The sequence below is a fragment of the Elgaria multicarinata genome, chromosome 1 (assembly GCF_023053635.1).
Source record: "Elgaria multicarinata webbii isolate HBS135686 ecotype San Diego chromosome 1, rElgMul1.1.pri, whole genome shotgun sequence".
NCBI lineage: Eukaryota > Metazoa > Chordata > Lepidosauria > Squamata > Anguidae > Elgaria > Elgaria multicarinata.
The window spans coordinates 102857720-102885311 of NC_086171.1; the positions used below are offsets into that span (position 1 = coordinate 102857720).

The 27592-nt window shown below is 48.1% G+C and overlaps 1 protein-coding gene across 1 annotated transcript in view; it reads left to right on the forward strand.

The window, feature by feature from the left end:
• The window catches only part of BRINP2 (BMP/retinoic acid inducible neural specific 2), a 135321-nt gene that overhangs the window by 100709 nt on the left and 7020 nt on the right, over window positions 1–27592 (forward strand). Inside the window, exons 3-7 of the mRNA XM_063134068.1 lie at window positions 104–294; window positions 4077–4276; window positions 14249–14354; window positions 20580–20816; window positions 24559–24781. Coding sequence (XP_062990138.1) covers window positions 104–294; window positions 4077–4276; window positions 14249–14354; window positions 20580–20816; window positions 24559–24781 — 957 coding nt within the window. The remainder of the gene's footprint in view (window positions 1–103; window positions 295–4076; window positions 4277–14248; window positions 14355–20579; window positions 20817–24558; window positions 24782–27592) is intronic.

Here is a 27592-nt window from a genome sequence, read left to right on the forward strand (position 1 = left end):
GTGGGTAAGAAATAAATATATTATTATTATTATTATTATTATTATTATTATTATTATTTATAAACATTCCTTGAAACGGGATCTTTCTTGGTTTTTCCTCCAGAGAATTTGCTCGTTGGAAGGTGAATAACTTGGCATTGGAAAGGAGAGATTTCTTCAGCTTGCCTCTGCCTCTGGCTCCAGAATTCATCCGCAACATTCGTCTCCTGGGGCGCCGGCCCAGCCACCAGCAGATCACTGAAAACCTGATTAAAAAATATGGGACCCATTTCCTGCTTTCAGCCACTCTTGGAGGTGAATGCTTCGCTTTATTCCTATGAGCTCTAAACCCACAAGGCATAGTCCCAAGCTGCCTCAGCTGATTCATACCTGGGGCTTTGGAAATGAGCTAACTACAATAGCTGTGAGAGTGCAGGCTGTTTGGTGATGGAGGCACTTACTTACGAAAGCTCACACAACAACAACGATCCCAAGCCTGTTTCTCAAAAGTAAATGAGTTGGGTTAAGTGGAGCTTACTCCCAAGTAATTGTGTATAGAGATGCAGCCTTATAGCCCTTCCTAGGGCTTGTCTGTATGCTCTAAATGCCCTGTCATGGCTCGCAGACACTTCTGGCTGTCCCCCTCAAAACTGCGTTGCAAAGTGTCGATTTACTGCGACTTTTTCCATTGCTCCTATGTCACCACAGCTGTATCTCTGGCCACAGCTAAACCTAAGGTTTATCCTGGGATCCTCCAGGGTTCGCCCCTGCCTGAGCACTGGATCCCCTGTGTGTCACCTAGATGTACAGGTTTGGACGATCCAGGGATAAACCTTAGGTCTAGCTATGGCCTCTGTCTGTCAGTAGTGGCTTCGGTTCAGGTTTAGAAAGTGGTTGTACCTAGGGGTGGAGCCCAGCGCAAGGTAGGTGCGGGGAATGCAGGACAGGGGGCAGGCTTGACGAGACTTGTAATGGCTGCCATGGCGATGTAGAAGTCAGGGAACGAAAGTAAGGGCAGTTATTATCACACACATAAATTAAACTAGGTTGACCATATGAAAAGGAGGACAGGGCGCCTGTATCTTTAACCGTTGGATCGAAAAGGGAATTTGAGCAGGTGTCATTTGTATGCATGTAGCACCTGGTGAAATTCCCTCTTCATCACCACAGTTAAAGCTGCAGGATCTATGCTAGAGTGACCAGATTTAAAAGAGGTCAGGGCACCTGCAGCTTTAACTGTGGTGATGAAGAGGGAATTTCACCAGGTGCTACATGCATACAAATGACACCTGCTCAAATTCCCTTTTCGATCCAACGGTTAAAGATACAGGCGCCCTGTCCTCCTTTCCATATAGTCACCCTAGTTAAACCGGCTTTCAAAGTTGTCCAGAGTTGCCATGGAAAAAAAAGAGGTTTTTGCAGTTTCCCGATCCTTCAATAATTGCTCCAAATTCCTGCCATCTGACAACAGCGCTGTAATGGATCCCGGGTTGGTTAGCCAGTTGTCACTCCTGCTGCGTAACTCTTTTGATTCTTATTCACAGCAGTGATGCTGTGGGGTTTGGGGGGAGGAATCAGGAGGCAAAGCGGAGTTGTATATCATCAGCATTCCCTCACTTGGTGCCCTCCCATCAACACCAGCCAGCATGGCCAATGGCCAGGGATGCTGGCTGGAGTTCCAGGGAGCTGAGGACAGCATGTGGGGACCTCCCTCCCCAGCTCCTCAAAACAATCCTGTGAGATGGGGTAGGTGGAGCGACTGTGGCTGAGTTCAGACGACTCATAGAATCATAGAATCATAGAATAGCAGAGTTGGAAGGGGCCTACAAGGCCATCGAGTCCAACCCCCTGCTCAATGCAGGAATCCACCCTAAAGCATCCCTGACAGATGGTTGTCCAGCTGCCTCTTGAAGGCCTCTAGTGTGGGAGAGCCCACCACCTCCTAGGTAACTCGCTAATCTACCGGGTGTGTGTGTGGGTAATAGGAACAAAATGTAAGTCAACCGTTGAGTAGCGTGTCATCTAAACTCAGCCTTTGTGTAGTAGTCAAAGATGTCGGAGCTTCCTTCTGAGTGAGGATTTGAAAGCAGGCTTCCTCAGTTAGGGCGTAACCAATTTCCTAATTTTACAACACTGGACTTATTCACACTAAGCCATGGTTAGGCTGCTAGCAGTTTTGCAGCAAATGGTTCGTGAGCGTGTTTAAACCACAGTTATGTAGCCACCATGGTTAGGAATGGTTCAGACAACACACTAAGTCATGGCTCACACAACATGCTAAGCCATAATGTTTCGCTCAAAATGCTTAACCACCGTGGCTAAACGTGTCGTCTGAACACGGTCATTGTCTTTTCATGGCTTTTCACAGCCCAGCCCTCTTCATTCTTGCCATCTGTTTCCCTCTGCCTCTTCTCAGACCGGCTTTGAACCCCTCAAGGCAGCAGGGGTCCATCGGATCACCTTTTCCCAAAGCCTGGCAATGAACTTATCACACCATTATTAATTGGTGTGGAGGATTTGTTATTATCGATTAAAGCCATCATTCGAGGGAGGACTTAAAGTAGTTGCATGGATTTTTAGAAATCCATGAGTCATGTCTACTAAAAGCAACCAAACAAGCCTGCCAGGCAGCTGAAGACAATTAGTGGCCTTTTACTGTGTGCGTGAGTGATGGGTTTAAAGGCTATTTTCCCACTTTGCCAAGGCTGCTGCTTCTTCCGCTATCCTCCTTTGCCAGCATTTGTGCCAGACATCCTTCTTTGTGCTCTGAACTGCTGTAGGTGCCCATCTGTTGAATGTCCGTTGTGGAAGTGCCACTCATCGTATGTGTGGTGTAACTCGGGTGAGGAATCCATTCCTCAGGTGAGGAATCCAGTTGTTGGTGGACTGCACCTCCTGTCAGCCCTAGCAGCAGAGCAAATAGTGAGGGATGACAGGAATTGAAGTCCAGTCGCCTCTGGATGGCCACACATCTCCCACCCCCGGTCTAACTGAACTGTTGCTAGCCACGCCGAGCAGCCACGCTCCCAGGTCTAACCAGATCTGACTGTGCTATAAAGGAAGGAATTGTCCAGAGGCAGGACAATAACCTTAGTTCATTTGTTCAATGAGAGTTCACTGGACATTCCAATCGTATCCCCTAGGCTGACGCTTTGCAAAGCAAGAAATATGGGCAGCGTCAAGCATTGTGGGGCCTTTGAATCAGGAGTTGGTTCACTGCTTCTTGCACCACCAAAGTCACTGTACAAAGGAGGGAGCTGCAAGCAGTTATTTATTTGAGATATTTATATACTGCTAAATATAATAAAATCTCTAAGCAATTCACATATAAATATAGTTCAAGCTGTGACTCTTCCAGAATAACCCAGAATCCTCCTGGTTCAGGGAATCTGGTCACAGCAGAGGGCCAATCAGAGCCTAGTGCCCCATATGCAACTTCCAGAGAGGGCCGGTGCCAGACTATTGTGCGCCCTAGGCAGGTGAGATGCTTTCACCCACCCACCCCCACCCCACCCTCATCTCAGTGTACCTGGGCACCGGGCACCATCTCGCCCGCCCAGCCGAAGCGAAGCTAGGACACTGGGGTGGGGGGACCGGCGGGCGGCTTCAGAACAGCACACCCGGCCAGAAGCTGCTCTGGGAGAGCGACTTCCAGGCGCGCCGTTCCAAAACCTCCCGCCTGCCCCCCTACCCCAGTGTTCTGGCTTCGCTTCGGCGCCCACCCAGCCGAAGCGAAGCCAGGACGCTGGAGTGGGGGGGCGGGCGTGGCTTCACTTCACTTCAGCTGGGTGGGCACCCAGCCGAAGCAAAGCCAGGATGCTGGGGCAGGCGGGCGGCTTTGGAACAGCGCGCCCGGAAGCCGCCCTCTCAGAGCCACTGTGCAAAGTGGCTTCTGGGTGCGGCGTTCGGTGTGCCCCTTACCTTGGTGCTCCAGGCGACTGCCTGAGTGGCCTCTATGGAAGCACTGGCCCTGCTTCCAGATCTGCCAGCTTTCATTATTCTGTTGAAAGGAAAGTCACCCTAATGGGGCATTGGTCTAAGTTCCTTTGGATTCCACTGTGGGACAGACTAAATCCAGTCCCTCCATGTCTTTGCAGGAGAAGAGTCCCTGACCATTTTCGTGGACAAGCGCAAGCTCAGTCGGAGAGCAGAAGCGGGTGGTGCATCAGGAAGTGGCGGGAGTAACACCACGGTCTCCTTGGAAACACTGCACCAGCTGGCTGCCTCGTACTTCATCGACCGTGAAAGCACTTTGCGGCGCCTCCACCACATCCAGATAGCAACAGCTGCCATCAAGGTACACCCTAGAAGGGCAGTGTGAGGGCAGAGAGGTGTTCTGGGCCAGACGAAACCTTGAAAATGGACTTCTAAATTAGCCCTGTGTGGTGTGTATTGCAGTAATTTAGGCCTGGAGGTTGCAAAGGGGTGAATGATGGTGAGTGGGCCCTCATGCCTGTAAAATGGGGCTTCTGCTGTCTCACTAGAGGCAGGTGGTGAAAAGTACTTCAGGACAGGTCCGCCACCTGAGGCTCCCTCTTCCTCCAGTTTTGACAGATGACTACTCCTGTTTATATAATCCTAGTCCAGGTCCTGGCACTTTGATGGACAGGTTGGGGAGTGAGGCCCATGTGTGGCTGCCCAGTGCATGCGATTCTTCCCCTTCAAAACTGGTGGTGGTGGGGAGATTGCATGAATCAAGCTTTCACCCTGCATGTAGTTTTGCACTACTTAAGGTGTGTGAGGGATGGGAAGGTGCAAGTTCACTCTTCCACTGTGGTGTAGAAATACATTTTGAAGTGTAGACGGATACCCATCAGGACAACCTCCAAAGTCCCAGCCCCAAGGAGAGTCCAAAAATTCCGACAGCTGTGTGGATCTCTATCCACAAGAAGAAGATATCAATAAAAATCATTTAAAAAAATCTTTTAGATTTTTTTTTAAATATCGAAGGGGTGTGTGTGTGTGTGTGTGTGTGTGTGTGTGTGATGCTCTCCAAACAGCCCAATGTATGGAATGCTACCTCGTGTGTGAGGATTGGCATGGAATATTCATAGAATCACAGAATAGCAGAGTTGGAAGGGGCCTACAAGGCCATCGAGTCCAGCCCCCTGCTCAATGCAGGAATCCACCCTAAAGCATACGTTACAGATGGTTCTCCAGCTGCCTCTTGAAGGCCTGTAGTGTGGGAGAGCCCACAACCTCCCCAGGTAACTGGTTCCATTGTCATACTGCTCTTACAGTCAAGAAGTTTTTCCTGATGTCCAGCTGGAATCTGACTTCCTGTAACTTGAGCCTGTTATTCCGTGTCCTGCACTCTGGGAGGATCGAGAAGAGACCCTGGCCCTCCTCTGTGTGACAACCTTTTAAGTATTTGAAGACTGCTATCATGTCTCCCCTCAATCTTCTCTTCTCCAGGCTAAACATGCCCAGTTCTTTCAGTCTCTCTTCATAGGGCTTTGTTTCCAGACCCCTGATCATCCTGGTTGCCCTCCTCTGAACACGCTCCAGCTTGTCTGCATCCTTCTTGAATTGTGGAGCCCAGAACTGGACGCAATACTCTAGATGAGGCCTACAGGAGCGCTTCTCACTGCTGCTGTTTTAGTGTTTTATTATTATACTGTAAGGGTTCTTTAAAATAGTTTTTATGGTTTTATCCTTGTTGTTAGACACTTTTGAACAGGAATTATTTTCAGCAACCATATCAAAATAGAGTCCAATTCTCAATTGTGTCCCAAGATGCCACCATTATAAGAAAGCAATTCTCATTAAAAACAACAACGGCTTCTCTTGCCTGCTGGCACAGCTTTATATCTATTATCCACCTGTGATATGAATCGCTGGATTACTAACATGCTAGGAAACGAGGCATTCGCATAGCCATGGTTGCACGGTAAAGTTCTTGTTCCACGGGAGGCCCATGACAGCAACATCAACACAACAAAAATGGAGCCCCGAGTCAGAATTAGCCAAAAACAAAGCCAAGAAAAGGAAACAAAGATGCGGACTTTGCATGAACAGATGAATCTGCCTGGTATGGAGTCGGACACCTGGCTCACCTTACCCAGTGCTGCCTCCTGCAGCAGCAGTTCTCAAAGGCTTTGAGCCCTGCCTACCTGAGACCTTTTATAGCTCTAGCTGACGGAGGTGGAACCTGGGATGTTCTACATGAAAAGCATGCCAGCCTCCCTCCCTTGCCCCCCCCTCTTCCTTCTGTCCCCTCCCCATTTTAGACATAGCAAGAGAAGGATGCCTTTTCCCACTGGCAGCTCCAGTCCCCACCCCACCTTCTTTCCAAAACAGGAGTAAGAGAATGTTTGAGTTGAACAAACAAGTCTTAGAGATCCGGTCCCAGGGTTTCCTTCTGCTGCTGCCCATGCCCTGACTGATCCCATTTTCAGCCATATATCCGGGGGGGGGGGGGGGGGGCAGGCAGAGGGGACAAAGTTGATCCAGAATTTCAGCCCCCCTCCCCTGCTTCCTCCACGAGTGTACAGCAACAGCCAGGCTCCAAACCAGAAAAGACACTTCCTTCCCAGTTCCCTTTACTTTTGTATGCCATTTCTAGTCCCCCTGCCCCCATATCAGCCCCTCCATACGTTTAGATTTTAATTTGCAGGTTGCTTAAGCAAGGCTGCCATCCCTGAGATCGGCTATCGGGCTCTGCAATTATAAACCCATCGCTGTAGTCAGCCTTCCACAAGCTGCTCTACTCCCCCCTGCCAAGCAAACAGGAGGGGCAGCAAGCAGGGAGTCAGAGGCAGACCACAGTCAGTGCCTTTGTGCTATTTATGGGAAATTGGCCCAGATAATGATGCTGAGCTTCTTTGGAATGGGGGAAGGCTAGAGGCAGGGTTGTCCTCTGTCAACAGGCCAATTACCGCACAATTATTTCCTCCTTTTAGAGGCAATGCAACTTCTTGCATTGTCCTAGGCTTGGAGCGCTGGGCTCTTGCTTGCAGAACGGGCCTTCAAGACTTGTTAATTGAAGGCTCCCTCTTATTTGATTGTGTTTGGACGAAGAGGTGCAGGGAACGCTGATCAAATTTGCAGATGACACAAAATTGGGTGGGATAGCTAATACCCTGGAAGACAGAAACAAACTTCAAAGTGATCTTGATAGGCTGGAGCGCTGGGCTGAAAACAACAGAATGAAATTTAATAGGGATAAATGCCAAGTTCTACATCTAGGAAATAGAAACCAAAGGCACAGTTACAAGATGGGGGATACTTGGCTCAGCAGTACTTCAAACGAGAAGGATCTTGGAATTGTTGTAGATCACAAGCTGATCTACAACAAGCTGATCAACCAACAGTGCGATCTGGCTGCATCATCATTATTATTATTATTATTATTATTATTTATTTATATAGCACCATCAATGTACATGGTGCTGTACAGAGTAAAACAGTAAATAGCAAGACCCTGCCGCATAGGCTTACATTCTAATAAAATCATAATAAAACAATAAGGAGGGGAAGAGAATGCAAACAGGCACAGGGTAGGGTAAACAGGCACTGGGTAGGGTAAAACTAACAGTATAAAGTCAGAACAAAATCAAGTTTGAAAAGCTTTAGGAAAAAGAAAAGTTTTTAGCTGAGCTTTAAAAGCTGCGGTTGAACTTGTAGTTCTCAAATGTTCTGGAAGAGCGTTCCAGGCATAAGGGGCAGCAGAAGAAAATGGACAAAGCCGAGCAAGAGAAGTAGAGACCCTTGGGCAGGCGAGAAACATGGCATCAGAGGAGCGAAGAGCACGAGCGGGGCAATAGTGTGAGATGAGAGAGGAGAGATAGGAAGGAGCTAGACAGTGAAAAGCTTTGTAGGTCAAAAGGAGAAGTTTATATTGGATTCTGAAGTGAATTGGAAGCCAATGAAGAGGCAAATGCTATTTTGGGCTGCATTAATAGAAGTATAGCTTCCAAATCGCGTGAGGTACTGGTTCCTCTCTATTCGGCCCTGGCTAGGCCTCATCTGGAGTATTGCGTCCAGTTCTGGGCTCCACAATTCAAGAAGGATGCAGACAAGCTGGAGCGTGTTCAGAGGAGGGCAACCAGGATGATCAGGGGTCTGGAAACAAAGCCCTATGAAGAGAGACTGAAAGAACTGGGCATGTTTAGCCTGGAGAAGAGAAGATGGAGGGGAGACATGATAGCACTCTTCAAATACTTAAAAGGTTGTCACACAGAGGAGGGCCAGGATCTCTTCTTGATCCTCCCAGAGTGCAGGACACGGAATAACAGGCTCAAGTTACAGGAAGTCAGATTCCAGCTGGACATCAGGAAAAACTTCTTGACTGTTAGAGCAGTACGACAATGGAACCAGTTACCTGGGGAGGTTGTGGGCTCTCCCACACTAGAGGCCTTCAAGAGGCAGCTGGACAACCATCTGTCAGGGATGCTTTAGGGTGGATTCCTGCATTGAGCAGAGGGTTGGACTCGATGGCCTTGTATGTCCCTTCCAACTCTGCTATTCTATGATTCTATGATCTCTTTCTTGGATTTCTGTGTTAATGCCACCCTCGTTTTGAGGTTTAAGAGGATAATGTTGTGTAAACAGGGAGCCTTTCTACATGAAGGATTTATTGTGCGCTTGTGATTCCTCACTCATAGTTGTTTGTGCTTTACATAATGTCACCATCTTCCAGGGCCTCTCCCATGCTTTGGAAACATTATAGTGTTTTTCCCCTCTAATAAAGAAAGTCCAGTATTTTTGTGAATGGTGGCATGAAACCCTGGTGTATTTGTGCAATTCCGCTATACCACAGTGTCACCTAGTGGTTGTGTAATGGAACATATAGAAAGGCAGAGAAAGAAAAACGGGGGGTGGGGTGGGGGAATGCGTAAAGGAGCCTATCTTAATCCCATAAAGAGCCCAGAAGCAGAAGTCTTGGTAAAGTGGCAGATTAAAAGCCTCATGTAGAAAAATCCAGGGTGCCTAATGTGAAAATGTAAATGCCTCTCCCCACCTGGGCTACTTAACATGAGTAAAATCCACCGGAAATGTTTCCTGTGCAAGCCTCATTGAAACCTATGCGAGCCATGTACGCGGAACATGTCCCCTTCATTTTGATGGTTCTTGTACAGAAGGTGGTCCTGGTGGGTTGTGCCCAACGGCACAGATCTATCTGTCTCCTACTCTGCCACAGTTAATGGCACCCAAAATCTGCCACCACACCTTGCTTCGTAGTGGCACCACTTCTCTGTATATAATGTATACCAGTGGTCCCCAACCTTTTTGGCACCAGGGACCGGTTTTGTGGAAGACAATTTTTCCACGGACCCGGGGGTGGGTGGGTTTGAGGGGTTAGGGAGGCACCAAGGGGTGGGCCGCCCCTTTCCTTGCCAGCTGCAGACACCCTCCCTCCCTCCTCCTCCCACCAAGCATCAGCTCAAGCTGCAACCTGTTCCGCGTTCGGAGTGCTGACGGCGCCGTGTGCCTCCAGCCCATCCATGCGCAAGGCCTGGTCCTGCCTGCAAGCGGCGGCGGCGGCCAGGGTCATGCCCGTCTGGTCCCCGAGAGGGAGGAGCGGAGCTGCGGCAGCCTCCCCACACCCACCGCCGCACCTGGAAGCCGCTCTCCCACAGCGGCTCTGAGAGATGCTGGAGTGGGGCAGGCGGGTGCCCAGCTGAAGCGAAGCCAGGATGCTGGTGCAGGCGAGCAGCTTCGGAACGGCGCGCCCAGAAGTTGCTCTCCCAGAGTGGCTTCCGGCCGGGCGCGCTGTTGCGAAGCCGCCCACTCCAACACCAGCGTCCTGGCTTCACTTCAGCTGGGCAGGTGAGATGGCACCCCACGCCCAGGTACACTGGCGTGGGTGTGGGTGGGTGAAAGCATCTCACCTGCGCAGCCCGGTTCCTAACGGGCCACAGACTGGGACCGGTCTGCGGACCGGGGGTTGTGGACCCCTAATATATAGAATGAAACCATATGGCAACACAAATCGATGGATATTGAAATTATGCCACGCTTAACTCCAGCTCTTTGCAAGCCGGCCTAAACAGATAGTGGCTTCAACATACAGATGGGTAAATTTCTGAATTTCCTCTTTCCTGCATCCGAAGGGAATGGAAAATTGGGCAGGCGGGTTGGGTGAAGGTAATGACCACCTCTTCCTTTTGTGACATCAGAGGTTGCTAAAACTTGAGATGCAGGGGGCAGAGTGATTTCCATTCCTCAATGCTAAAGAAGATCAAGTTCTCTTGGAAAGCCTGGGCGGAAGGTTTAGGGTTAGTACTCAAATCATAAGGGCCAAATAGGGGTGAAGCAGCAGACATTTGGGCCTCATCTTCACAAGCACGGGAGGAGCGTGCATTGTTGTTATTCTCCACAGTATACTGAAATTGACTCTGCTCCATCTGTGTTACAAGGCTGAGCCAGCTGTCCCTAAAATCTGGCTTTTCAGTGCCGAAAAAGGCATACTTCCATGGCGGGGCAGAGTAGAGAGGCTCGTTACCCACCCCACTCCAGGTGTCCCCTGCCACTACAGTTTAATGAATGGGTATGGGGAGTAACTAACCCACCATACTGGCTCCCCATGAGAGCACCCACTGGCACAAATAAACCCCACTCCAAAACCAGCCCGAACACTACTTCAGAGAACCCAATGAACTTAGCTCCCAACTGTGGAGTTCTGCAGCTCCAGAGCTAACACCACATCAGAGAAGTGAATTAACACAGTCCCTTTGCAACTCTGGAGCTGCACAGCTCTGGAGCTTACAAACATTAGAAAATGTCTCCGTGCCCCCATGTGTGGCCCAGACACCTTCATGGGAAATGAAGGTGACTGTGGCTGGAAGCCCTCCCTTTGCTTTGAAGGGATCTGAGCTTCTAGTCAGGTTTATTTTTAAGTGGGAGGGAGAGGGCACTTTGGCAGGCTCCAAGAAAGGTGTCCAGGGGTGGGGGTGGGGGCACTGGTGCACACAGGTGCCATGCGGCCTTCTCCTGATTTACAATGAAGTTCAAAGGCCTGCTTTGGGGTATATTTGAGATTTTTTAAAAAATTAAGGAACAGCAAAGCAATCTGTTTTAAGAGCATTTGTTGTGGTTAGACCTCATAACAACCTCCACAACTGAAGAGAAAAGGGAAATTGGAGTAGGAGAACAGGCCCTTGAGGAGCAGGAGGCCAACTTGTCCGCGACCCGAGGATGTGAAAGGTGTGCAACGATTCTTAGGCATGGTAAACTACCTGGCGAAGTTTTGTAAAGGGTTAGCAGCTGACTGTGAGCCACTCAGACAGTTGACACACAAAGAAGTAGAATGGGAATGGTCAGAGAGTCATCAGCAAGCATTTCATAAAATTAAGGATACTATATCCAAGACCCCTGTACTGAAGTACTACAGCCCAGGAGAACAGCTAGTCCTACAATGTGATGTCTCACAAAAGGGGCTAGGAAATTGAAAAAGAACTGTTAGCTGTCCTTTTTGGGATGGAACGCTTCCACCAACTCACTTTTGGACAGACAGTACATGTTCAATCTGACCACAAGCCACTGGAAACCATTGTGCGGAAACCATTATTGAGTGCCCCAAAGAGGCTTCAAAGGATGTTGATGAGATTGCAAAAGTATGATGTACAGATCCAATATCATCCAGGCAAGCACCTGGTAATGGCAGACACATTAAGCAGAGCATATCTCTTAGAGCCCAGTGAAGATGGTTCAGTTGAAAAGGACATAGAGTCAATAAATATGCTGCAATATCTACCCATTTCATGGCCACGCCTACAAGCAATACAGGAAGGCACAGAGCAGGATACCAACTTACAGATAGTTAAACGCATTGTCCTGGATGGTTGGCCAGAGACCAAACATCAGCTACCAGTGGAAGCTACACCCTATTTCTCAATGAGAGAGGAGCTCAGTGTGCAAGATGGAATTCTCTTTAGGGCAAACAGAGCTATCATCCCAGAGGCAATGCGCTTGGACATAATGAAAAGGATACACTCCTCACATATGGGAATTGAGAGCTGTCTGAGGAGAGCGAGAGAATGCGTATATTGGCCTGGCATGAATGATCAGCTGAAAACTTACATGGCACAATGTGAGATCTGCAATTCTCTAGGTGACAGACAGCAAAAAGAAACACTCCACCCACATGAGATTCCAAGGAGGCCTTGGGAAAAGGTAGGAGTAGACTTATTCAAGTTGCAAGACAAAGACTACCTCATAACGGTGGACTACTATTCCAATTTCTGGGAGATAGACTCCTTGCTAGATACCCGATCTCGAACAATTATCAGAAAGCTTAAAGGACACTTTGCCCGTTATGGAATACCCGATGTTTTATTTTCAGACAATGGCCCTCAGTTTGTGTCTGAAGAATTTAGGGCCTTCAGAGCACAGTGGGAATTTGATCATCAGACATCGTCACCGGCCTATCCCCAGAGCAATGGGAAAGCTGAGTCAGCTGTCAAGACAGCAAAGCGTATTTTGGTCAAAGCCAAGAAAGCTGGGACAGATCCATATCTAGCTGTCTTAGACCACAGGAACACCTCATCACAAGGCTTGGATGCGAGTCCAGCTCAGAGTCTCGTGGGTCGAAGAACTAAGACCTTACTTCCAATGCGAGGAAATTTGCTGCAGCCAGAAATCCATAACAGACGAGCTGACTCTATAGCAGAACAAAAATCTAGACAGGCCCATTATTATAATAAGTCGGCCAAAGATCTACCTGATCTACACAGTGGTGAGCAAGTCTGGATTCAGCCAGCAGGGCAAGAGAACAAGGAATGGCGAAAGGCAGAAGTACAAAGGCAAGTGAACACACGGTCATTTGAGGTGGTGACACCAGAGGGTCAAGTCTTCAGAAGAAACCGTAGACATCTGCGGAGGAGCAGCCAACTGGTATCAAATGCAGGTGTGCAGAACCACAACCAAGAACAGCAGTTCCAGGAGGAGAGAGCACCCACTTCACAGTCTGGCCTCCTGGCAAGAGGTCATTCGGAATCCCCTGCCAGAGAGACTGGGGAGATAGTTGAAATGTCCTCACATCCTAGGGATACCCATGATACCGCTTATCACCCCAGAGAAACTACATCTCCTATAGCAAAACAAGTAAGAACTCGAGCAGGTCGCCTGGTACAGAAGCCACACCATCTACAAGACTATGTTTAACTTTTTTGGGGGGTAAATGGGAGTTGTAATGTATTGTTGGTTAAAATAAAAAAAGGAAAGATGTATCAATAGGTAGAACTAAGTGAGACACACAGGAAGTCAGATGGAAGAAGAAGTCAGGGACACAGACTTTGATTGAAGGAATACTCGCCCAATCAGGAGGTGACACAGCAGGCAGTGACTCAGCACTCTCAGGAGTCAGTCAGGGCTGGAGAGAAGTTAGTTAGAAGCTATGTTTGTTTGAGGCAATAAAAGTTTTATTTTTATATAATACTGCATTCCTCATTTGCAACAAACCTATCTTTGAAACAAAAAGGATGCCCACATTGGCAGGATCAGCTGGGGCAGGGGAAAGAAGGGCCCCTTGGTATGGGAGTCTCATCCCAGTGGGAAGGAATAAAACCACTGGTAAGGAGGTGAGTCCCTGGAACGGCCCATAACAGTCAGGAGGGAATGGATTTGAGAACCTGGGTTGCTGAGGCAAGGCCAGGGTTGTGTCCTCTGAGGCGGTAGGGGTGAACATCACACCTTGACATGGGTGGAGCAGTGAGAGAAAGAAGCCATGATAGCAGCCAGACCTGTTTCTAGATCCAGCCTTATCATGAAACAGTGCAAAGGACTTGCTTAACCAGAAGGAGAGGCAAACTGGTGCCCCCCCAGATGTTTTGGACTGCAACTAGGGTGGCCGCTACTGCATCACACACACACCCAAAAAAAAGAGGACAAAAGAGGGTGCAGATTTGCATACCGTTTGCACGTGTGCTAATTTATACATACAAATGAAAATTTAGAAAGAAAGTCTATCATTTAATTAAAAATACAATACAGCTCACCATAGAGGTAGAGCAGACGGTGACCCTGCTCTCTAGCTGGAAACTGCTAATCAGCAGCTGCGGAACCCGTGCCTACTCTCTCTTTCTTACGGTTCTGTATCTTTAAACCAGATTTGGACAGTTCTTCAAAAGGAGAACTGACCTCTATAAAGTGGGACACATGGCTACCCTAACTACAACTCCCATCAGCCCCAACCAGTATGGCTAATGGTTGAGGATTATGGGAGTTGTTGTCCAATAGTATTTGGAAAGCACCAGGTTGCTGGCGGGCAGGCATCCTTTCATCTTTTCGCTTCAAGTACTTAACGTTGTGCTCTTCCCTTGCGTAGGTCACTGAAACCAGGACAGGGCCACTTGGCTGCAGTAACTATGACAACCTCGATTCTGTGAGCTCTGTTCTTGTCCAGAGTCCTGAGAACAAAGTTCAACTGCTTGGTAAGGGTGTTTATCCTTTCAACTACCCAGGGGTGTATCTGCATTAGTCATTTGATACTAACAGGATCCGTCTTCTAATTTGTGTACAAGGCGGGAAGTGCGTTCTCAATACAGTGCTGCAAAGAATGCTAAAACTCATTTAATGCAATGTATTGCTTACTCCAGAGAGCTCCTGGCCTACAAACATCACTACTTTGCCTAGGAATCTATGTATATGTCAAAGAGCCTCAGAATAGGAACTGAATTACATGACTGGCATCTCTTTCCCACCCTAATTAAAGGATTAAACCTAGTCACCATGGTAGGAACACCTCCCAGGCTCAAGACTGTTGTTGCACAGGAATGCTACCCCCATCCCAACTTCTATATTCATTTCCCAGCTCTGCCCCTGGCCACATCCACGGCTACCCCAGTGATGTTGTTGTAAGTCATGTGGGGCCCTGTGGCTGTACCACATCCACAGAAAAATAAATCTACTTGAATACGTGTGTTATTTCAGACAGTAATGTCATTTTATGTACATTGAATTTTTGCGAACCTCCCAGAGAGCTTCGGCTATTGGGGGGTATAAAAATGTAATAAATAAATAAATAAATAAATAAATAAATTGAAGGTTAATGCAATTTGACTGGTAATATACATAAATACTAGGGATTGTGTACATCCCCCATGAAGGTACAGAAAATGCTTACAAATTAATAGAACTGACAAGAGACTTCATACATTATCCATTCAATATGGATAATCACTAATGGATGCTGTAGAATGTAAATTGATCGGAGACATTATGTTACATTACTGATTAACACGTTCCACATACATTTTATACATCGCCCAGGCAAAACACAGTCTCCAAGTACAGAATATGTACATTGTCCAGGCAATACGTGCGCTACCAGTTGATATGACCGTCGTTGTCTAGTGTGTCACTTGGAGACATATGTGTTTTGACTGAGCAATATGCACAATTGTAAGGCGTATTAACTTGTTTGGGTGGGGGGGGGTTGGGGGGGGAGGATAGCTAGCACTGAGACAGAGTCCATCCTCTAGGACTGGAAAGACAGTGTCCTTTGAGTCTGGAGGAGGAAGCGTCCCATCTCTTACACCCCAGAGAGGCAGATTCCAGCAGGGGTCCTCATGATGCAAAATAGCCAACCCACCCACCCACCCACCGACCCACCCACACACACTTACTTCTGTAGCAGAGACTCAAAGAAAGCCAGGGAGGGAGCCAATATGCCAGAACAGCCCCCAGCCAGGATTTCTTCTCAACGGGATCTGAGCATTAGGGAGCCCCAGCTACAAATGAACTTCCAAGCATCAGGGGCTTGCAGAAGAAATGTGTGAGGGCTCCTGCCAAACAGATGACTCTCCCAACACTGCCGAGGGCTGCCACAGCATTTTTCTTCACCTCACAAGCAACCAACCGCAGAGGCTACCCTCCCCACCATCTGTGGAAACCCTTCGGCTTCAGCCAACCAACAAGCAATGCCAATGAGCTGCTCTAAAGTAATCCAGTCCCTCTGAGATCACCTTGGCTCTTCCACCAACCCCCGCTGTCTGCTCCGTCCGTTCTGTTATCCGCACCTTTTGACAAAATTGGCTAGAAAAGAGTGGCTAAAGGCATCGAAAGCCAAAGTGCCTCACCTATTCTGTCATGCGTCCTTAGTAGTTGTAAGAGGGCATCACAAAAGAACTGGCCGCTCCTGAAAGAGAGGTCCGCCTTGTAGCCCTCACCTCAAAAGGACTGTTCCCTTCTGATGCAGAAGATCTCCCAATAAGACAACTGGGCAGGAGAGCGGAGTCTAGATATACACACGCAGGGATTGTGATGCCTCAGCCCTGGCCCTCTGGGCATCATCTACAGTGTCTTTGTTTGCAAAGTCTGCATGCTGCATTCATCTTGCTCAATGAGAATTTGGACTAAACTGGCTTTAACCAAAAAGCCAAAGACATCTTCAGGAAGCACTCTCTCTCTCTCTTTCTCTCTCCTCTCTCTCTCTCTTTCTCTCTCTCCTTCTCTCTCTCTCTCTCTCTCTCTCTCTCTCTCTCTCTCTCTCTCTCTCTCTCTCTCTGCCTCCCCAGCAGATACTTCACTGGACACTGCAGCAGGGATCTAGTCCCAAAGCGCTCTCTCTCTCTCTCTCTCTCTCTCTCTCTGTGTGTGTGTGTGTGTGTGTGTGTGTGTGTGTGTGTGTGTGCCTTCCCAGCAGGTACTTCACTGGACAGTGCAGCAGGAATCCAGGCCCAAAGCTCCAATGTGGTTGCCAGGAAACATCATAATACTGGGCAGCCTCCCTTTGTGACGCAAGACAACATGGAAAGTAGTATGGGAAGAGACTGCCAAGGACCACCAAAGTGTCCTGTATTCAGTGCCCAGGGGCTATGTTTGGGGTTCGCCAGGATCTCACGAGATCATGTTTTTCTGGTACCCCTATCCAGCAATCCAATGGAAGATTTTCAAAACAGTCCTGCACCAGCTGAAGATCATGGCCATAGAACTGGTCCCCATTCTAGAAAAGAGATGTGTGTGTGTGTGTGTCTGTCCTTCTCTGTTTTTCACTATGCTGAGGAAAAATAAGACTTGAACAGTTCCAGACTTAAAACCAGCTATGGCAGCTATTTGCTTCAGCTATGGCAGCCTTCCCCAACCTTGGATTGCAACCCCCATCATTCCCAGCCAGTAGCCAGAGCAGGCTGAGCTACAGTGATCAGTGATACCAATTCCACATCCTTCTCTTCAGCCTCCAGGTTCAGCCGTACCCTGGTGGTGCCAGTGCAATGGGAGATTTGCATTTATCTCTGTGTAGATGACCTACTAGTGCATTTTCCATCCAAGGATCAAGGTTGGAAGCATATCGAAATGACAATATTTACACTTCATTATCACAAATCGTAATCAAGGAGAAAAGTCTTCTGACTCTACCACAGTCACTTCTCTACCTGGAGGTAGCTCTCAGCACTGCCAAAGACTGAGTCTCCCTCTCCCTCGAGCAATAGTATTTGGTGAATCCCTGGGCTTCTCATCCAAATTGGCTCCCCAGACTTAAACTCTTAATTCCTGGCAAATCATCTAAGGTTAATGCTATCATGCCTAAATGTCTTCTCTTGGGCAAGGTTTCGCTCCAGACCACTGCAGACCCTCCTGTTGGATTTCCAGACATAGATGGACAAGAACCCCCAAATCTGGGTCCCTTGCATAGTATGCCATTAAAAATAATAGTGCCAGAGCTCACCACATCATCTGAACCAGGGACATCCCATTCAAGAACCTCAAAGCAGGATGGCGACAACAGATCAGTCTCAACAATTGGGGAGCCCACTGGAATGAAGCATGGCCCCAAAGGACCTGGTCAGCCATAGGACAAGAGGTGAGCTCAAACCTCCAGGAACTGCAGGCAAATCCCGTCTAGCATCGGAGAACATTCTAACTACTTCTCTTGGGAGAGGGTGTGGCATCTGCAGCCTAGTGGAAGAAGAGAGGTCTTCCTTGAAGGAGATATGCAGGGAGGCCACTTGGGTGTCCATGCATGCCTTCACCAAGCATTAGAAGATCCCTTTGCCTCAGCTAAAGGAGTCTTTGGATGATGAGTCCTCGAAAGAGTTCTGCCATCATAGGCTATGAGACATATTAAGGGATTGGCCTAGAATGGCCACTTATGCATTGCCAAAAAAAGAGGATAAAAGTCGTGTATGGATTTGCATAAGATTTGCAGATGCTAATATATGTGTGGAGGTGCCCATTTAGAAATAATGACTATACTTTCAACAGAAATACAACTCACCTCACCATCTTCAGGATGTGACCAGGTAAGCAGTGTGCCAGCTGCTCAGCCTGCTGTCCAGGTGCTAATGGCTGATGAGCAGGATCTAGGCCCCTTCCTGCTCTCCCTTCTTAGGGGTCTTTCTCTTTAAAGCTGAGTTGGGCTGACCAGCCGTTCAGACAGCAGATTGTCCTCTATAAAGTATGACACATGGACCCCCTTGACTGGTCCACCCTAGGAAATACAGCTTCTCAGCAGGGCCGGTGCCAGACTATTTTGCGCCCTAGGCAAGGTGAGCTACTTGCACACACCCCCCCAAACTGTGCGGAAGTCCGAACGTGTGCGCCGAGTGGAGTGCTGGGACTGGCTCACTTCGATTTGGGACCGAGCCGTCTGGAATTCCCTGGGACTTACTTCCGTGCGAACGCAATCCGCTATGCAGCCTGGCATCCCGATCCCCTCCGCACGTTTACTCGGGGGAATAAGGCTTCCGAGTACGGAGGCATAGGCGGATCGGGCCGCACTGGTGCCTCCCGGTGCAACGCTTTCTCGGATGCAAGTCCCGTTGATCCACGCACACAGGATCGGGAAGCAGGAGAGTTTGCCTTGCGAGGAGTCCACAAGTCCCTAGCTTTCCTGGGGGAAGGGAGAGGGAGTCCTGCTTGCCCGCCTGCCTGGACATCATGGCCTGCTTGAGGAGAGTGGTGAGGCGACCCGGTGCCCTTTCCTCGGGAGTAAGGCAGAGGCTGGCTTGGGCCAGGGTCGAGCTCACCACGTGCTTTTTCTTCTTCTGGCAACGGCGGCCTCCCAGCTCTGGGAGGGTGGCTTCCGGGCGGCTAGAGCGGCTCTGGGGTGGGGAGAGGGGGCGGCTTCCAGGCAGAAGTCTGAACATGGAACCCCCCCACCCCAGTGTCCTTGGCTTCGCTTCGGCTGGGTGGGCTCAGGGCGCCACCTTGCCCGCCCAGGCCCAGCTGAATCCTCAGGCTGGGCCGGCACGGCTCACAGCCAACAATGCGCGTGAGTGCTGCACCGTGCCGAGCGCCCGTCTTAGCTTGGCGCTCTAGTTGGCCGCCTGAGTGGCCTCTATGGTAGCACCAGCCCTGCTTCTCAGCATCCAAGGTTAGCTGTCTTTCTTCCCTCGAGGGGAGAAGCAGATATTCTTCACCTACCTGTGCATTTTCATTCCCCTTGAGGGAAGGATGCCAACTAAGCCCAGCCTAGGAAGAACTGCAGTATCTTCTTCCCAACAGTCTGGCTCCAACAATTTGGTGGAGAAGTTATAGCTAGTCTTGGGACTTTCCTCCCCATCTCTCTCTCTGTGTGCTTCAATGACTCCCTCCATATCTGAATGCCCTTTCATGGGACCTTTCATAGGGAAGAAGGGACAGGGCTTTAAATGAAACGAATAATAATACTCTCAGCCCAACCTACCTCACAGGGTTGTTGTTGTGAGGATAAAATGGCGAAGATGAGGGGGATTATGTATGCTGCCTTGGGTTCCTAGGAGGAAAAAAGTCGGGATATAAATGAAATGAAATGAAATGAAATAAATATCATGGGCTATGTTTCTTCATTGCTAGTTGTTGCCATTTGTTGATTTGGCTTTGGTGCAAGTACTTCTTTTGCAGCTATATCTGGGGATCCAGAGGCAAGGCCCTTCCTCCTCGCCTTCCTCCTCCTCTTCCTGATTCAAGAACGGAAGGCTGCCGTCCTAGCCCCAGAGGAGGGCCCTATTCCGATGCTAGCTATCCAACTTCCCTCAAAGAACAGAAATTCATGTTAACTCCAGAACTTCCATTCTACTGAGAGTTGGGCCCAAATTCCATCTAGCCCAGTATTGCCCATTCTAAGGCCATAGCTGGACCTAAGGTTTATCCTTGGATCGTCCAGGGGTCAAACCTGTTCATCTAGGTGACACACAGGGGATCCAGTGCTCAGGCAGGGGCGAACCCTGGAGGATCCCAGGATAAACCTTAGGTCTAGCTGTGGCCCAAGTGACAGCTGTGAACCAGAGTCTTTGACAGAGGTCCTTCCCAGAACTGCTCCATAATATCCTTTTACCTGGAGATACTGGAGGTCGCGCCTGGGACCGTCCACATGCAAAGCGTGAGCTCTGCCACCACTGAGGCATGAGCTCTGACCAGCTTGGGCCTCTGCTGCACACCTTCTCTTGACATGGGCAGAATCACCAATGTTTACGCACGTTCTCCGGTCAACTCACATTAAGCACAACATGTGTATGCCCTGTGTGTACATACAGGTGTAGATATAAATCACAAACCAGTGATTTAGGTCAGCTTCTGATATTTAAAGATTTGGTATCTTGAAAAGGACCGTTGTTGCAATGGGTGGGTAGGTCAGAAAATCCTGTTACGGAAGGGTGAATGCAGCTCTTTGGTTTCCAAAGCACCTCTTTATTGTTGAGGCAGATCCCCGTAACACCTCTGTACACTTTTTGCAGGCCTGCAGGCACTGCTGCCTGAGTACTTGAGGGACGGCTTTGTGGCTGCTGCCCTGAGCTACATCACCTGCAATTCAGAGGGGGTGCTGATCTGTCGAGAGAATGACTGCTGGTGCCATTGTGGGCTTAGTTTCCCACAATGCAACTGTCCTGAAGCCGACATCCAGGCTATGGAAGAAAGCCTCCTCCAGATCCAAGGAGTTTGGGAGAGTCACAACCAACAGTTTCAGGAATCAGGTGAGTTTTGGAAATGTGGATTTTCCAAAACATTGACTTTACCTATGTAGACCAAGGCATAACATTTATATTAAAAGAAATGGAACTGTTTTGAAAGTGCCATCAATGTGTTCAATACAAACATACTTTTTTTCCCCTGTCTAAAGGTCAGCTGTGAAAAATATTAGTTCTGCATGTTTCCAGCATGGTCAGTTTGAACTGAGGAAAAGCTGGTAGTGGCGGCCACCAATTGGCTAGTCCTCATGGTGTCCCCTATACACTTTCTAGGCAATACATGAAGCAGTCTGTGATTGTGATATCAGTTGTAAACCTGAACTCACACCACAGGTGAAGAACCCACTGTCTCTGTTCTTTAAAATTTTTACATTTTTTTTTTTTTTTTTAACCAGGGAATTCCAAATTCAGGGAAATGGTCACATTGTGATTTGGGACAAGGTGTTGCACCTTCAATCTCTAGGAAAATCATAGAATCATAGAATCATAGAATAGCAGAGTTGGAAGGGGCCTACAAGGCCATCGAGTCCAACCCCCTGCTCAATGCAGGAATACACCCTACAGCATCCCTGACAGATGGTTTTCCAGCTGCCTCTTGAAGGCCTCTAGTGTGGGAGAGCCCACCACCTCCCTAGGTAACTGGTTCCATTGTCGTACTGCTCTAACAGGAAGTTTTTCCTGATGTCTAGCTGGAATCTGACTTCCTGTAACTTGAGCCCATTATTCTGTGTCCTGCACTCTGGGAGGATCGAGAAGAGATCCTGGCCCTCCTCTGTGTGACAACCTTTTAAGTATTTGAAGAGTGCTCTCATGTCTCCCCTCCATCTTCTCTTCTCCAGGCTAAACATGCCCAGTTCTTTCAGTCCCTCTTCATAGAGCTTTGTTTCCAGACCCCTGATCATCACTTACAGCTTCCTTTGAAAGAGATTGCCATTTTCTCAGTGAGGGGGACAACAGGTTTCTATCACTGATTTTGTCCTACTTTTGCACATTCCGAAGGGGCAGCCATGTTTTCTGTTTCCAGTGGCACCTTAAATTGCACTTTAGGGTGCAATTCTATGCAAGTTCAGACAGAAAAAAAGAAGTCCTACAACTCTCAGCATTCCCTGCCAGCACACTTTTTCCCACAAATGTGTGATAGTTGAGGCACACTTTTTTCTAACTTAAAATGGGATGCCCATTTCACTCTTGCACCTGAAAAGGTTTGCTTTTATTAAGCATGGAAGTAAAACGTATGCGAACTTAGAGGAGCATGAGTCAATGTTCTGAGCTTGTTGGGAAGGGTGGGTCATTCAGCTGTGCCTTTCTGTGTCAGGATCTGAGTGAATCATCCCTGTGCAGCCAGGGCAGTAACTCATACAGAGAAATGGTGGGCACTGTGGTTGGGTTAAGGCCCCACCCACTGTGGGTGGGTGGGTCCTTAACAAAGGCTTCAATCATTTCATTCTTCCCCCCTACTCCACATTTAGATTTATTATTGGTGTTGAATTTGAACAATAACATCCAAACGTTAATGTTATCCCTAAAAATACCTGGTGGTCATCATCCATCATCATCATCTATTGCATGTAGTGCCATCAGTGTGCATGTTGTTTTCCAGAGTAGTAATAAAAGGACAGGCCCAGTCCCAAGCAGCTGACTGCCTGGACAGTGGTGCTGTAGCTGCATCCTGCATTGCAGAGCTTGCACTGTGTATGGGTTGGACTAGATGATCTCTAAGACACCTTCCAATTCTATGATTCTGTAAAATTCAACACAAGAGGAGGTTACAGAGGACGATGGAGGGGAGGATAAGAGAGGATGATGAATGCCAGTTCAATTCAGTTGCAAGGACTTGAGGTAACTTTCAGTAAGGGATGAAGACATTTTTATTCACTTTAAATATGAGCTCATATAAAAACTGGGAGGTCAATACAATTACATCAAATACACGACACTTACAGAGTTTATAAAATGTTTGCGAACATCACAGCTCCTAAAACAAGACGCAAAATATTGGATTCAACTTCAATAACATTTATCCAACTAAAATTGGTTTTCCGATAATTTATTTCCCAGTACTGTATGAATTTCTAAAGAATGCCAAGGTGCTGGCTTTTTTTGAGGGGGGGGGGGGAAATCGAATTCTTCCCTTCCTAAACCTAATACGGTATGTCAGCTTTAGTAAATCTATTGTAAGACAGCAATTATTTAACCATAGCTAAATGGAGGTTAGAGATTAAGGCTGCCTTCCTCTGCACATGAATTGGCACTCTCTCTCCCAACCCCTGAGGGCAATTCATAGCTGCTGAAGGAGAGGTAAAATAAGCCCAGCATGGTGACCAGGGGCTCCTGCCCCCTCGCCATGGGAGTGTCAGAATTCTCAGCTGTCAGAGCTTGGCCTACAAGTTAACTAACCTTGGTGTGATGGATGCGGAATTTACTCTAACATTTCCTTCCAAGGTTTGAATTTTGACTGTATGATCCCAGAGCTTAAAACCTGAAGACTGGGATTTAGACAAGCGTGTCTGAATTGGGACTGGCCTGAAATGGTTTCTCCACCCCACAAGCCCAGCTCCAATTTTATAGTCCCATTTGCAGGCCACAGAACTGATGAGACAGTATTGGCCGCTTCCAGAAGTTGAATGCACAGCTTTGAAAGGGCTGGAGAGTTGCTTGGGAAGAGCAGCCAAAATCCAGGGAAAAAGTCTTTTGTTTTCTTTTAAAATAACACACACACCCCACACACTTCACAGTGGTGGTAGGAAATTTGGCATAAAAACAGGAGGGGGTGGGGAAGCTAAAATCCCCTCTCCCAAATTGTGATGGTCCCAAACTGGGGCTGCACACACTGACCTAGAGGTTAGTCAATCATGTATAAACACACTGTGTTTGGAAGAGTAGCATTGCTTATAAAGGAGGCCTTTTTTTTACATGTTTTAAAAAAGAAAAGAAAAGAACATCCTCAGCCACTTTGCCCTAAAAAGCAAGGAAAGCCCCCCTCCCTCCATTCTGAAAATTTGGCATATATATGTCGACACAGGTGCTCTGCAAGGCAAGAAATGCAGGTGTGTGTGTGTGTGTGTGTGTGTGTGTGTAGAATCTAATCCCAGCAGGGGTATAGACTAGTTGTGCTGCAAAGGCCCCTGAGATATATGCTGGGAGCAAGCAGGAGGACCAGCCTACTGTGCCCATTTAAATTTTAAATGTTACATTACATTTGTAACATTCGTAAATTCTTCTAGCCCGTCTTCAGAAGACAAGATAGACAAAAACATCCAATTTACGGAGTACACTGGTGAAATGTAATCTTCTAAATATGTCTAACACAAGTGAAAGGTTAAATACCCGTTCCCCAAGAGAATAATTAACAGGTAGGTTGGGCCTACACTTTAAAACACCTAGATAGCCCAGGCCTGCCAAATCCCAGGCCCCAAATTCCAGCACAATAGCTGGGAGCACCACGATTTTAGTCTTTAGGGAAGGGTTGTGTGTTTGAAAGCTGCTTCATGGGAGGGACAGTAATACGTCAGGGAGAAAGCTAGGCTGACGCGTCTTCCTGGCATACCAGTATCCTACGCACAGAGAGTTTTTTCTTGGGAGAGCCTTGAAACATGCAACTCTCATCCTCACCCCCAGCAACAGCCTGAAGTAGGTACAGTCTAGGACAAGCGTTGCCACTTGGTCATCTTCATCCTTGAAGCTTGAGCCATCTTTGTATTGTGTCGTAACATTTTCTTCTTGTTGACATTCCCTTCCATCCTGACAGAGGAACTCCAGTCCCTGGTGAAGAATCTCCCAGTGGACCGCTTCTTGAACAAAACTGCCGTCTCCCAATTCTGGGCAATGGATCTTGATATTCAGCATCGCTACCAGAAACTGGGCACCACCTTGAAGATGCTTTCCAAGAAGACCCATCGGATTGTCCGACGCCTTTTCAATCTGGCCAAACGCTGCCACAGGCAACCTCGCTTCAGACTTTTGAAGGAGAGGTGTGGTATATTTATAGTAGGGTTTCTTTGGCCTCAATCCAAGATAGGGGTGGTGCCTTGATGTCTGTGGGCTTGAAGTCTGTGTTGGGGTGTGGCTGGTGTCCTTTGGGGTCCTTGTGGGAAACATTTTGCATGGGAGCTGTTACCTAGTATGGAATTTGAATGTAATGCAGAATGGAGCGGTAGAATGAGAAGTGTAGTGGGTTCTGGACTGTAGCACTTCAGGTGGTAGGTGGTGTGTGTATGTGTGGTGTGTCATATATCTTTGAAATGCTCTCATGTAAAAACATGGCAAACAAGTATATTGCTGAATGTTGATGTCTGTTCCATGGAACTCCGAGATCTGAAATATGGAATATCCATTATGGGAGAAGTCCATTAAAGTAAGGAATAAGAAGGTGTGGACATCTCTTCTTTTGCCTTTCATGCCAGGGATCGCACAAAGCAATCAAGCTCCAAAGGCAGGGGTGAGCAACTTGTGGCCCTCCAGATGTTTTGGCCTACAACTCTCAGTATCCCTCACCATTGGGTAGGCTGACTTGGGCTGATGGGAGCTGTAGGCCAAGACAACTGGAGGGCCACGCATTGCCCACCCTCATCAGAATTTATTGACAAAACACAAAACATTTTGAGCAGAAATATGCACAATGCATATTTTAGGTAAATAAAAATGTAAATGTAAATTACTAGTTATATATTTTTTCTAATAACAGAAAATGGAAAGTGGATCAGTTAGTGTGCAATCCTATTGGATCCACCCTGGAAAAGGAAAGGAACTTCTCGTGCAAACACTGAGTCATTACTGACTCTTGGAAGGACGCCAGCTTTCACTGAGGTTTTCTTGGCAGGCCTTATAGCGGGGTGGTTTGCCATTGCCTTCCCTGGTTGTTATTCCCTTTCCCCCAGCTAACTGGGTACTCATTTTACCAACCTCGGGAGGATGGAAGGCTGAGTCGACCCGAGCCGGCTGCCTGAAACCAGCTTCCACTGGGATCAAACTCAGGCCATGGGGAGAGTTTCAGCTGCAGAAAGTGCTGCTTTACTACTCTGCGCCACCCTACATACTCATAAACCTCTGAACTTGGGAGGCTTATTGAATCCAATGCATTTTAGCTAGACAGGTGTTTCCCCTCATCCAGCAGAAGCTTCGGGGAGGGAAATGGAAGGAGGCTGGGAACAGCTGGGGATAATTTGCTCTCCATGACCCCAGTCTCCTCCACTCCCTGCCCACTGACACCCCCCCTTTAACCTCTCTATTTATTTATTTTATTTATTTATCATAGTTATACCCCGCTCCTCAGCCAAAAAAGGCTCTCGGAGCGGCTTACACTTAGCAAAAAAGACAGTCCCTGCCCTCAGGCTTACAATCTAATAAAGACATGACACACAAGGAAAAGGAGTCCAGGAGGGAAAAGGTAAAGAAGAGAGAGAGAGAGAGAGAGAGAGAGAGAGAGAGAGAGAGAAATTAAGTGGACCGGGAACAGGGCTGATGGGATTGTCCTGTTCCTGAAGGAGGGGAGTCCAACAAGAGCAGGCCCCGATGTATCCTCCGCCTGCTCCTGTCCATGTCTATGAGCTCATAGAAGCAGCTGGTGCATCCGGGGAGCTCGGTTTCCTGGCTTCGACGTCGGACTGCTGCCTCCAGGCTCGGATCCAGGAATCCGAAATATCCTTTGTCCCTCAGACTCTCTCTAAGGGACATAGGATTGCTCCCTCCAATACTAAAGCCATTTCCTTTAATCATTTTATAGAAACCCTAGCAGCTTAAAAGACAAGACAAGAAATGTACTGATGGCATGAAATACTAAGTTACAAGAAGGAAAAGTTTTGTCATCTATACTAATTTAAGACTTTTTTGCTGGGGGGGGACGGGACGAAATCTGTACAGCGATTTATATTTTTAAATGTTGTTCCGTGTTATTGTTGTTATGTTTGATTAAGCATCCAGTCTTGCCACCTCTACCACCTCCTTTTGCATGGCTTGAATGCAATTGTTGAGTAGCTCCTCAGCTTTCATTGGAAGGGGCAGTGGGCCGGGGGAGGAAGAATTGTCTAGGAACCATTGATGTGGGATGTATTTCTTAGCAAAACCCAGGCCAAGCATCTTTGAGAGCTCAAATGCCAAGAGAAGAAAGGGAGGGAGGCTGCTGGGCCATTGGAGGCTCTGGGCAGGACCGGCCTTAGGGGTAGATGAGCTGGACCCTCACACCCAGGGTGTCAAGCTGAGGGGGCTGCTGAGCTGAGCTCGGTGACTCTGGCCTTAGCTAGACCTAAGGTTTATCCCGGGATCGTCCCGGGGTCATCCCTGTTCATGTAAATGACACATAGGGGATCCCGGGAGCAGGCAGGGACGACCCCGGGACGACCCCGGGATAAACCTTAGGTCTAGCTAAGGCCTCAGTGTTTATTGAGCGAACTGCCTGCAATGAGCAGCAGCAAAGGAAAGCGGTACGTTTCTTTTGCCTTCCCGGCCCCCCTCCCCAAGCTTCTGCAGGTTGTTCAGGTACTAAATATAAAAATGAACGTCCATCAGTTAGATCTAAAGGATGTTCTTTTCTCCATTTCCAGTTTAATGTCATTTGTTTTAGAACACGGATTTATTTTGAGACAACGTTTCCAGGCTCGCACATATGATAACGGACCGTAGATAATAATAGAACGGCACATGTGAGAACAGAGGTGCAGTTCTCCTTCCTGTATGGCAGTGGAGCTTTGTGCCATTTTGGCTGCCTCACTGGCCAGTTCTGGGACCAAAAACAGCGCAGTTGGGTGGTGTCAGGGTGGCGGAGTGTCCACAGGTTCCTAGGCCTT